General features: G+C 42.8%; 1 protein-coding gene across 1 annotated transcript; it reads right to left on the bottom strand.

Annotated features, from left to right (window-relative positions):
- Window positions 1-681: 681 nt before the first annotated feature.
- MGARP (mitochondria localized glutamic acid rich protein) lies at window positions 682-11,220 on the bottom strand. Its single transcript, XM_059698017.1, has 4 exons — window positions 11,083-11,220; window positions 7,257-7,360; window positions 3,613-3,706; window positions 682-1,526 (listed from the first exon to the last, which is right to left on the bottom strand). The coding sequence occupies exons 1-4, from the start codon at window positions 11,162-11,164 to the stop codon at window positions 1,057-1,059; spliced, it is 750 nt and encodes a 249-aa protein (XP_059554000.1). The 5' UTR covers window positions 11,165-11,220; the 3' UTR covers window positions 682-1,056.
- Between the last annotated feature and the right edge of the window lie 998 nt (window positions 11,221-12,218).

The raw sequence follows: 12,218 nt of genomic DNA, 5'->3' as shown, positions 1-12,218 counted from the left end.
TTTGATCATACTTTAGAACAGCGGTTCTCAACCTGTGGGTTGAGACCCCTTTGGGGGTCGAACGACCCTTTCACAGGGGTCACCTAAGACCATCGGAAAACACATATATAATTACATATTGTTTTTGTGACTAATCACTATGCTTTAATTATGTTCAATTTGTAACAATGAAAATACATCCTGTATATCAGATATTTACATTACGATTCATAACAGTAGCAAAATTACAGTTATGAAGTAGCAATGAAAATAATTTTATGGTTGGGGTCACCACAACATGAGGAACTGTATTAAAGGGTCGCGGCATTAGGAAGCTTGAGAACCACTGCTCTAGAATATAAACTGGAAAGGGTAGGGCTTTTCATCTTTTTCAAAAATTCTCACCACATAAAACTGGTAGGTTGCAGATGGTCAGTTAATATTTGTTGAGTGAATGAATGATTCCTGGCATAAAGTGTAAGTCCTCAGTATACATCGATTAAACCGAATTAAATTGAAATGGAAAATATGAGCACAGCCCTATTGTAATATAGATGGGAGAAAGGACACATATGTTGCTATATGCAGAGTCCTCCTTAGATTACATGATTTCTTGGGTAATATTGCAATGTTCATGTGATGTTATGTGTTAATATATATTGTATTATTTATACATATATTGGTGAATAAAAATAGAAGCACTAAATACTTTTAAATTTTATTTAAATGAGTTCAAATCAAAACTTGAGAATCTACATTTACACACATTACAGTAATGTAAGGGCACAGCAAAGTAAAAGTGAATGCAGGCTGTATAGAAAGCTCAATTCCTATGACATAAAACTTAAATCCAAAGATGAAATCTTGACCCTATCTACTGCAGTGTCAGAGTCTGACCTCAGAGACTAGAAGACTTCAGACACGTGTAATCTCAGATGTCTCAACCCTGAAACCTATCAGCGGATACCAAACACCTTCAAGGCACATTAAAGTTTTCTAGGAAAGGAGCCTTTTAAAAAAAACCTAAAACTAAGGTGACTAAAACTACAAAAGCACCTATCAGACTTGCGATGGCGTTTATGCCGGGTGTGAATCTGCAGGGTTAGCCTGAGTCGCGGCCTCCGCACCGACTCCGGCTTCTTCCTGTAAACCATCCCCAGCAGGGAGTTCTGGCTCAACCGGAGAATTCTCTTCTTCCAGTTCAGCGTACGCATCAGCGCTTTCGTTCTCGGCTGTACCTGTATCGTTACTGATGGCAACGGCTTCCTCCGGAGCTGCACTGGCGACCTCCGAGGTCGCTCCGGTGCTGACTTGGGCGCTTTCGCAGGGGGTGGCGTTTGGAACCTCCGGCCCCGGTTCAGCACCGCCCGCGGCGATCTCCACCCGAGCAGCCTCCGCAGCGTCGGGACAGGCTGAAGCCGCCTCTGCCCTGCCTGCAGCGGCAGCAACGGAGCTTTCCTCAGCATCCACCACCTGCGCTTCCTCCGAAGGTACTTCAGGGGCCTCTGACCTTGCTTTCTCCGCTCCCTCCAGGTTCTCTTTTCCACCTGTAAGATTTAGCCCATTAAGCGAAGAATTAATCGAAAGAGCATGGAAGACAGAAGAACACTGTGCGGTCACTTTAAACAATGAGACATCGATATGTACTGATATGTAATGGTCTTCATCGTAGACTGTGAAGTGGGAAAAGAGCAATGTATACAGTTTGGTACTGGTTGTATTAGGACAGGAGGAGGGTAAGTTATATGCATAGATAGTTATATTTGCAAAGACTCTCCTCAGGATTCAGAGAAATTGATATTGGTTGCCCCTGGGAAGAGAAAATGGGGGATCTGCTTTTCTATAAACGCTTTGAACATGTTGAACTTAAAAAAATTAGTTTATATATATATTATTTATTCAAATACAAAGAACAGGAAAATAAACAGCCAACCCATCACGAGACAGCGTGGAAATGTAGCCAACTTACCAGGCATTGACTCTGAGGAATCACTAATTTATTCTCAACCTCAGTTTTGTCATCTGTAAAATGTCATCTATCTCACAGAACTTTTGTGAGGACTGATTAAAATGTTGTGTATAAAAAGGGGTTTAAAACCACTAAAATGCTATGGAAATGCATTTTATTATTATTACAATCTGCCTTCTTATGATTATACTAGGGGCCCGGTGCACGAAATTCGTGCACTGGGTGTGTGTGGGGGGGCAGTGTCCCTCAGCCCAGCCTGCCCCCTCTCACATACTGGGAGCCCTCAGGCGTTGACCCCCATCACCCTCCAATCGCAGGATCGGCCCCTTGCCCAGGCCTGACGCCTCTGGCCTAGGCGTCTGGCCCGGGCAGCGGGGACCTGCAGTGGCAGCGGGGGGGGGGGGGGGGGGGGGCGCCGCGATCGTGCGGGCTCCGCCCCTGCCCCTGCAGGATGCCTCTGGCTGAGGTGTCTGGCCCAGGCGGCGGGGACCCACAGCTGCAGCAGCCCCGCGATCGTGGGCTTCGCTTTAGTCCCAGGCAAGGGACCCCTAGCTCCTGGGACTGCCAGCTTCGACCATGCCCAGCTCCCATCACTGGCTCCACCCCTACTTCCTGCTATCACTGGCCAGGGCGGAAAAGGCACCTGATTCTCCGATCATGGCTGGGGGGCCATGCCTTTGCCCTGCCCCCCAGCTCTTAGCTCCCCCCTGGGTTTCCTATCACTGTCAGTGGCAGGGGGCTTCTTCCTGCTTTCCCTTTTGCCTCCCTGCATTGTGCCTACATATGCAAATTAACCACCATCTTGTTGGCAGTTAACTGCCAATCTTAGTTGCCAGTTAACTGCCAATCTTAGTTGCCAGTTAACTGCCAATCTTAGTTGGCAGTTAATTTGCATATAGCCCTGATTAGCCAATGAAAAGGGTAGCTCGTACGCCAATTACCATTTTTCTCTTTTATTAGTGTTGATTAAGTAACGTTCACTAATACATTGTTTCTTATTGTCATGACTAAAGGTTAAAACTGGTTCATGAACAGCTATTATCTGTCACCAAATAGTGATCATAGTAATTGATAATAATAGCATTATAGCTGAAAATGGAAGAAAGTATGGTTCAAGCAAGCAGTTTAAGGCAAGAAACATTTACTTGGGTGAAAATGTAATGTATTGTTCCTGTAGTTGCCATTTTATTAATCAGATCAACTGAGGGACTCAACAAACATGACTGATTATACTAATGTCAAGTGTACTTTGGGCAAAGATACTAGATGGTCTCAATCAAAACTGAAACAAAATTTAGTTTTATGATTTAAAAAAAAAAAGAATGAGGGAAATGAAAGGTCAAGCTGCTGAGAGGCAGATACTAAAATTATGCTGCATGAATGGGAGCCTGAGTAGGAGAAAAGTAATATTACCGCACAAAGAAGTCAAAACTGCTGGTCAGTGGTATAAATGCAAAACGTTTTCATTTATTAAATGCACTCATCCAAAATGTATAACAATATTCTCTAGGTTTTGGGTGGCTTTTCCTTTTTGAATGAACTCCTACCCAGAGTCATTCTGGATTAAGTCAGTAAAGAAGCCAAAAGAAAATAGTGTTCATTGCTAGGCTAGGGTGATGAAAATCAGAGTTTTAAGGAAAATAATACTAATAAATTCACTTTACCTTGAAGTGGCTGTAACTCCGCTTCGTTTTTTTCTTTCAAATTTTTTATATGTCCAGTGTGTTTGACTTGCTCTGATGTTATTCTCCTGTAAGTCTGAAAGCAAATGTGTACTTATTATTCGCAAGCATTTTTTCAACGTGATTTATATTCATCATGCCAAACTCAAAGGTGTATGCAATTCAAAGAAGAGAAGACAATGTATATCATCTACTCTTTTTATTGTTGTTAATCCTCACTGGAGGATATTTTTTGTATTGATTTTTAGAGAGAGTGGAAGGAAGGGAGGGAGGGAGGGAGGGAGAGAGAGAGAGAGAGAGAGAGAGAGAGAGAGAGAGAGAGAGAGAGAACTACATTGGCCAGGGCCCTATCATTTACTCTTGAATTTCCTATTTGGAAACCTTTGTCATTAAGTAGGAAAGAAGGAAAGAAACAATGCTGTAACTGGGGTCAAGGATAACTGAAAACCGAGTAGAAAGACAAAGACAAATTAGGACCAATATGCTGAGTCAGCACCCTCAGTTCTCAGCACACCAATGCTGACGGAACCTGTGTAGAAGTTCACATACCTGAACTGACCAGCAGCAACATCCTAAGGGACATTAGTCTTATTGTTCAAGGGGCTAGAACACGAGGTAAGAAAAAAACTACTTAAAGCAGAATGGAATAACTTACACTCACGTGTGGCCCAGAGAACCTCGCTTTTCCAAAATAACATAGTCAAACACAGAAGAGTGTTTCCATCAGGCCTCAAATTTATTATTTATTAAACAAATGATATTATTTATTAAACATAAGCATTTAAAATATACCACAACTTGCCCTAGCTGGTTTGGCTCAGTAGAGAGAGTGTGGGCCTGCAGACTGAAAGGTCCTGGGTTTGATTCTGGTCAAGGTCAGATGCCTGGGGTTTCAGGCTCAATCCCAATAGGGGACATGCAGGAGGCATCCAATCAATGATTCTCTCTCATCACTGATGTTTCTCTCTTCCTCTCCCTTCCTCTCTCTCTAAAAATCAATAAACATATTTTTAAAAATGTATACCAAAACTTTAATAAATCAGTATGGCATTATGTTTTTTAATATACCCAGACCTTCAAATAATTGAAATGACCTAGGCCTTTCTCAGATTCTAAGAGGCCCTCATAATAGATTTTACTTGGAAATGAAAAACTGCTCTTGGCTACCGTGGATTCAATTCAGATAAATCTAATATAGAACTTATTTTAGTACAGGACAAGGAAGGGGAGGAGAAGACTAGAATTCAGGTTTTTAAATACCTCACATTCTGTATCTCCTCCTGAAAGTAGCCTAACATTCTTGGGAATTAACACTTCCAAGATTTAGGATTAAAACTATATATAATATTAGAGGTGGAAGGGGACTTAGAAATCATTACCTGTCCAACTTCATTCCCATTGTGAGACAATAAGGCCAGAAAGGGCTCTCAGGAGTCGTCAGTTTATAACTTCCAGTTTAAAATAGCTTTTGTAAAGAAAGATTTAGTAGACAGCAGAGGTTCATGTCTAGCACTAGTAAACCTAATTAGGGATATAGTGATGCCCAGGTGAAATTAAGTCTTCTGGCCCCCACAAAATCATATGGCTTAGTCCAATATCTACAATTGTATCCAACTGTAGTAGCCCTGGGCAGTAGATTCAGCATTATGCAATAGAATGATAGTAGAAGCGAAGGAATCTGGGTATGAGTGAAAGCTGGTAGGTTAGTAGAGGACAATAATATAAATGACAAGTTTGAAGTTTCCTGGCTTCTTGAGGCTCTCAAAATACTGAAGATTAGAAGATGTATTTAGATTTGGCTATCTACATAGTTCTACAAACTGCTCCTAGTTATGACTAAAAATCTGTCTATACTAATAAAAGGGTAATATGCTAATTAGACCGGGAGACCTTCCGGACAAAGCCATGGTGGCGGGGCCAAGGCAGAGGCAGTTAGGGACGATCAGGCCAGGAGGGGAGGGCAGTTGGGGGTGATCAGGCTGGTGGGGGGGGGCAGTTGGAGGCGAGTAGGCCAGCAGGGGGGCCAGATGGGGCAATCAGGCCAGCTGAGGGGGCAGTAGGGGGCGAGCAGGCCGGCAGGGGGGGCGTCAGTAGGCAGTGAGCAGGTCAGCAGGGGGGGGCAGTTGGGGGCCATCAGGCCAGCAGAGGGGCGAAAGTTGGAGGCGAGAAGGCCGGTGGGGGCAGGGGGACAGTTGGGGGCAAGCAGGCAAGCATGCAGAGTGGTTAGGGGCAATCAGGCAGGCAGGCAGGTGAGCAGTTAGGAGCCAGCGGTCCCGGATTGCGAGAGGGATATCTGACTGCCGGTTTAGGCCCAATTCCTGTGGGATTGGGCCTATACCGGCAGTCGGACATCCCCTGAGGGGTCCCAGATTGTAGAGGGTGCAGGCCAGGCTGAGGGACACCCTCCCCCGTGCATGAATTTCATGCACTGGGCCACTAGTTTATGCATATTTCTGTAGTGTCGAGCCAAAATGCAGTGACTGTTTATTCCTATGGTTTCCAAAGGATTTATACTTATTCTACTTTTATTCATAATGAAGAGTAGATTTCAATTTAGAAAGTTTATGACAGAATGGGGAAAGATGAAATAGGCTTATCTTATTTGATTCACAAATGTTCCATTGTTTTAGCTCCAAGATCATATTATTAAAAGCTTTGTTTTACTGTGATTATATAGGGGGGACTGGATAAGGGGACCAAGGAGGAAAGCATTATTTTAATTTTATATATGTCTATTTTGAATTTTTAAAATTTATGGATAAATATTACTTTTTAAAAATAATAAGAGTATATATAAAGATATAAAGCTAATAAAAACTATGGAGATAGTTAAAAGATTGGGGGAGGGAGAAATGAATAGAGCACAAGGGATTTTTAGGGTAGTGAAAATACTCTGTATAATACTGTAATGGTGGATGCATATCATTATACATTTGTCAAAACCCCTATAATGAACAAAGAGTGAAGTCTAATGTAAACTATGGACTTTAGTTAGTAGTAATGTATCAATATTGATTCATCAGTTGTAACAAACATGCCACACTAAAGCACGGTTACTGATAGGGAAAAGCTGAAACAGGGGTGAGAGGAAATACATGGGAACTGTCTGCATTTTCTGTTCATTTTTTTGTAAACCCACAACTGCTCTAAGAAATAACTTTTTTTAAAAATTAATCTTCCAAAACAATTCCTGTTAAATGTTAATAATGGTATCTACCTTATAGAATTGTTGTAATTATTAAATGAGCCCTAGACTGTCACATGACATTCAAATGTCAGCTATTACTATTAATATTTATGATAACACTAGAGGCCCGATGCACGAAATCCATGCAAAGAGCTTGGCCCTCGCAGCTGCGGTGGCTTGCCTCGGCCCTCGCAGCCCCGGCTTAGTCCGGAGGGTCATTCGACTGTCCGGTCTAATTAGCATATTACACTTTTATTATTATAGATTGTTTTTACTGAAAGTCATCCATTCTTAGAGGTATTAAGAAATACTGAGTTTGTACTTTAAAAAGCTTCATAATCTTGTTATTTGATCTCATGTCCTGATCTTAACATTGCTTTGAGTTTTACCACAGGTTGTAAAATATCAGAATTCCTGCACACTGCGGTTAAACACTTACATAGTATCCACCAGCACTGACTGTGACACCGACAACCAGATAGTAGATCATATTTGATCCAGATGATCCAGGAGACTTGTTAGATGACATCCAGCGAAGAGATGCTAGGAAAACAAGTTTAAACACGGTTAGCCCCACTGCTTAAGCAAAAGCATTTTAAATAATTATTTCTTTGAAAATATTTCTGCTCAGTGCACCTAGAATCTATTAACATCAAGTGACTTTAGCTTAAGGGAATATGGCATTCTGAGCTAACGGTAATAATTCCACTTGACATTTTCCCAATATAATTTGACAAGTACTTATGAAACCTGTCATTTTGATGCTAAGCACCAAGCTTTCCTTGGAAGGGGTGTGGGCATGGGTAAGGAGAAATGACAAAAGCACTAAACAATTTCAACTGTCCAACAAGATGCATACAAGCAAAAGAAATCCATTGCTGTATGTACTCCATCTTTTAGTCAAAAAGATGACTTTTCCAAAAAATTAATTAAATATATTTGTAGTTGAAATTTATGTTGAATAAAACATTTCTGTTGAAATCTAACACACTTCTATAAATCTGTAATACAAATGCATATATATCTATTTCTAATATAAAGCCTTTAAAGATGAGCAGTGAGAAGCTTTTCTAAGACAAATGTTGCAACAAGATCATATCTGAAACAGAAGTACAATTCTGCACAAACTAATAGAAAAGATGAAAGTGCTGTGTTCTCATATTTAAATATGTTTACTCTGCAGTGCTAGAGCTTGTATATACACCATATTCCCTGGAATTGAATTTTTATAATAGACTCAAACCTAGAAGCAGTTTAAAGTTCACATAGCTCAAATTCTTTATTTTACAGATAAAAATGAGGAAACATTTATTTATCCATTGACAAACACAGTTGAGCACCTGTTACCTGTTTGTCATTCTTAGAAGCATTAGTCTATAACTGTAAACAAGACACACGAGGTTACTGGCCTCAAGTAGCTCACAGTTTAGAAAGAAGGAACAGATGTCAGACAAATAACTACAAACAATCATTTCAATGCAGTATGACAAAGGCTGTCATAGATAGTGGAAGCTTCAACAACAGCATGAAAACACAGTGAGGAAACTCAGCTAGTTGCCTCAAAGCAGCTGTCACTATTCAAAGACATGATCTGAGTTTTAAAGGAAAGTAGGAGTTTGTCAGATAAGTAAATGAAAGGAAAATTGCACTAGGGGCAGAAGATACAGCATGAGGCATGAGTTGAGTGACTTGGAAAGAATAAAGGAATTTGATTTGGTGGGGGACTAGTAAGAAGCTATGTTTTACAGAGGGCACATCTTTAAAAAAATTGCACTGATTACGAATCTTTGTAGTAGTCAAATTGGAAAAAAATCCACATATATGTTCTTAATTTGAATATAAATAATCATCTCTTAGAAAAAAATATTTTCCCTACAAATGTGCCCCAGCAGGCCGTGGTAGAAGGTTATGGCATTGACTTGTAGTGGGGCTTTTGTTGGTTTAAAAATACATTTGCTATTACATGGGGAATATGTCAGTTTTATAGTTGTCAACCAGACATAAGTATCAAAAAGATTTTTTAAATACGAAGAAATAAATAAAATTATAAGAGATTTAAGTAAAGACAAATACAATTATGGCAAAGATATTTAAAAGAACATGAAATGGGAAATAAATATTCAATAAGGATTAATTAAATTTTAGCATATTCATACAATGGGAAACAAATAGCCATTAGAACTTTGCCAGAAGAATATTTACTTACTTGAGGAAATATTTACAATATGTTAAGTGAAAGGTTATACAGGAATATCCCAGATTTGTGGAAGCAATATGCATAAGGAAAAAATATGCATGAGGTAAAAAAAAGGTCTGAAACATTAAAATAAACTAAAATGTAAATAATGGTATTCACTGAGTAGTAAAATTACAGGTGACTACTATTTTGCCTTTCTGTGTGTTTTTTAAATAATGTATTATAAGCCTAAATTATTTATTCATTAAAAAGATGCATTTTAAAAGAAAAACTAGAGAACAAAATTTGATGAGGCAGTTACAATTTTATCCTTCAATAAAACTGAAACAATTTTTTCTTTCGTCAAAGTGGAATCAATAAAAGGTTAATTGATATCCATGACTGAAGCCAAATATCTAGTCAATAATAATTCTTCAAATTCACGAAAAAATCAGCGCTACAAAAAAGTAATTAGGTGAAAGAGAAAGACCAATACTGCTACAACCAGTATTGCTAACTACCTATTTATAATTTTTAAACCACTTTTCTTTTGCCCCCAATTGGAGAGAAAATTATTTGAAATGTATGAAGCTAAAAAAAAAAAAAAATGCGTAATGACCATGGGGGAAGCAGACGGATAACCAGAGCGCAAAAGGCCAGGTCAACGGTCTCATCTTTCTCACTCCCGCCTCTGCTCCCCATCACACAGCCTTTTAACTTCAGAAGTTTAAGATGAATGGCTTCTCCCATTTCATCAGTGGAAAAAAAAAATTGCTTTATTTCACTCGGTTTTAAAGATCAGAGAAAACGAAGACGCCTTATTTCCGTTGCTTGTAAGGGAACTTCTTCCCACCAGCATTTTAAGAGAAAAATAAATCTAGTTGGACAGACCTTTCTTCCCTCCCACCATTATCACCAGCACAGGCCTAATCGAAGTGAAAAAATATTGGCCCATGGAATTTTCGCAAGTCTTTCTCTATCTCACTCCGTCTCAAAAGCACAAACTGGGCTAAAGCTACCTGGCAAGCCTTAGGAAGTGAGGCGACGTGAAGAAAGAACTGAGAAAACTGAGAACTTTTGACGAAGTGGTCTAGGAGCAGCCCCCCCATCCTCACCCCCATCCCCACCATCAGGTCATGGAAAACGGAGGGGAAACAGATGAGGAGTCAGAAAGAGCTGGCTGGGGCAGAATCGCACTCGAGCACGAACCTGGTGGCCTGGCAAATACCGCCACGCTCACACTTAAGCACCTACGTGTCCCAGGCACTGTGCTAGTCCCACTCGTACTTGTCAATTAATAAGCTACCCGCTCACAGCGCACCTTTCCCTGTAGGAAATTTTTGAAGATGCTCTCTTCCCCCATGAATTCGCACCTCCAAAGGTGTTAAATACAAGGACGATGGAGGCAAACCCCTGGACAGCTCCAGGTCTGTTTGCAGCCGCCAAGAAAAATGCTTCCGAAGGCCACGTCCTTGCGGGAGGGCGTGGGGAATGCCCCGGCCCAGGCTCAGGGGTCGAGGCTGCCGCGCCGGCCAAGCCTTGAGTTTACTCAAGAGCCTTAACCGGCTCCCGCTGGGCTAGCACTCTGGCCGCAGCCTGCCCGGCTCACTGGGCAGTGCCTATCTTCCCCACAGCCCGGTGCCTCCGCTTCTCCATGAACCTGGAGAGCGCACTGGTCCCTACAGCAATAAAAATGGTCAGCCCAGCGTGTGTTAGCCGGGCTCTGTTCTCAGCGCGTTAACTACACGCTAACCCATTGAAACGCAACTATTACAGTCCCCATTTACAAATGGGGAAACTGAGGTTAAAGCACTTGCCCAACATCAAGATTTGAACCCGGAAAGTCAAGTCGCGTTTCAGAAGCCCCGCTGGGACAGGTTCCCTACTTTCAAAATCTCCAAGAACTTCGGGGCATCTAACCCTGCGACCCTCCCCCATTGCTTCCCCCCACACCCCACCCACCCACAAGGCAGGCTTGTTGCGGCTCGGGGTGGGGTTGGCCCACCCGGGGCAGACAGGCACAGAGGGACGCCCGCGGGATCCACGCACGAAGCTCCCGTGCTCTTCGGGGCCAGCGCCTGGCACTCACCGTCCTTCCGCAGCCGCGCGGGGCTGGGGGGCGCCCTGAGCGGCAGCGCCAGGGTCCTGGAGACCGCCCTGCGGAGGGACATCGCGCCCGCCCGCCCGCCCGCCGCAGCCTCTGCAGCCCCGCGCGCCGCGGGGCACGGTGAGCCCGGGCCAGCCCCGCCCCGGGGAGGGGCGCGGACCCCGGCCCCGCTCCGCCCGGGCGGCCGCTGCGGGTGGGTGGGGTGAGTCGTTGGCACCTTCCCCTCTCCACCCCAGTCTGCAGGCTCTGCTGCTCTTTCCGAAGCCCAAGAGGCTGACGGAGGCATCTCAGGAGAAGGACAGGGAATCACCGGCCTGCCGGTACTGTTTGCTAAGTGGAATTCCTCAGTGAAGGCTGGAGGTGTTTCAGGGTCCGCATCCGGAGTAAGACACTTCGGTTCCCAGGCCGGATGAAATATGAACCCACTTACCTCACGCAAGGAAACAGTATGTCCAACTTATCTCACGCACTCTCCTTGCTCTCTCCTGGGAGTGGAAGGGGAGCGGGGAGAGGGGGGTAGCCTTCAGTGTCGTGTTCAGAGTCGCGAAATCCCCAGGCAATGGCTGGCTCTCAGCAATTCACTGTTAGGATGACTTTATTTTAATTTATTAATTTGAGGGGGAGAGGGGAGGGGAGGGGAGGAGAGAGAGAGAGAGAGAGAGAGAGAGAGAGAGAGAGAGAGAGAGAGTCATGATGGAACCGCAACCTTGGCGTATGGGGAGGACACTAACCAACTGAGCTACCCGCCAGGGCCTCAATGACTTTAAATATAACCCCTCAAATGCTGTATATTCCTCTACCTCTATGAGGTGCGATACTAGCATTTCCACATCAACTAAAAATGCTAAATTATTAGTTTCTCCCCCCAGATTTCAATCACTTGCCTCATTGTGGCTACAATTTGTCAGGGTTTGAATATGAACACCAATCATTTATGCTTATAACATTTTCTAAAGGACTAATCTATGGTAGGGACCGTGTCCTACTATAATCCCTTATGTGTGTTTGGCACTTGACAGTTTCTAAAGCACTTGCACATACTATCTCCTTTAATTCTCATTTCAACCTCTGAGGGAGGTGGCAATTATTCCTTTTAGCAAGCGACAGGATGGTGGGGA

This window comes from Myotis daubentonii, chromosome 5 (assembly GCF_963259705.1).
Source record: "Myotis daubentonii chromosome 5, mMyoDau2.1, whole genome shotgun sequence".
In the NCBI taxonomy this organism is placed as follows: domain Eukaryota; kingdom Metazoa; phylum Chordata; class Mammalia; order Chiroptera; family Vespertilionidae; genus Myotis; species Myotis daubentonii.
The sequence above is the reverse complement of the archived record's forward strand: the minus strand, read 5'-3'. Positions and strand labels throughout refer to the sequence as shown.

Excerpts from the sequence above, each read along its gene's own strand:
- MGARP (XM_059698017.1), bottom strand. The coding sequence starts at position 11,164 with ATGTCCCTCCGCAGGGCGGTCTCCAGGACCCTGGCGCTGCCGCTCAGG. Across the intron at positions 7,361-11,082 it reads CGCGCGGCTGCGGAAGGACG|CATCTCTTCGCTGGATGTCA; the intron begins GTGAGTGCCAGG and ends TTGTTTTCCTAG. Across the intron at positions 3,707-7,256 it reads TCAGTGCTGGTGGATACTAT|ACTTACAGGAGAATAACATC; the intron begins GTAAGTGTTTAA and ends ATTTGCTTTCAG.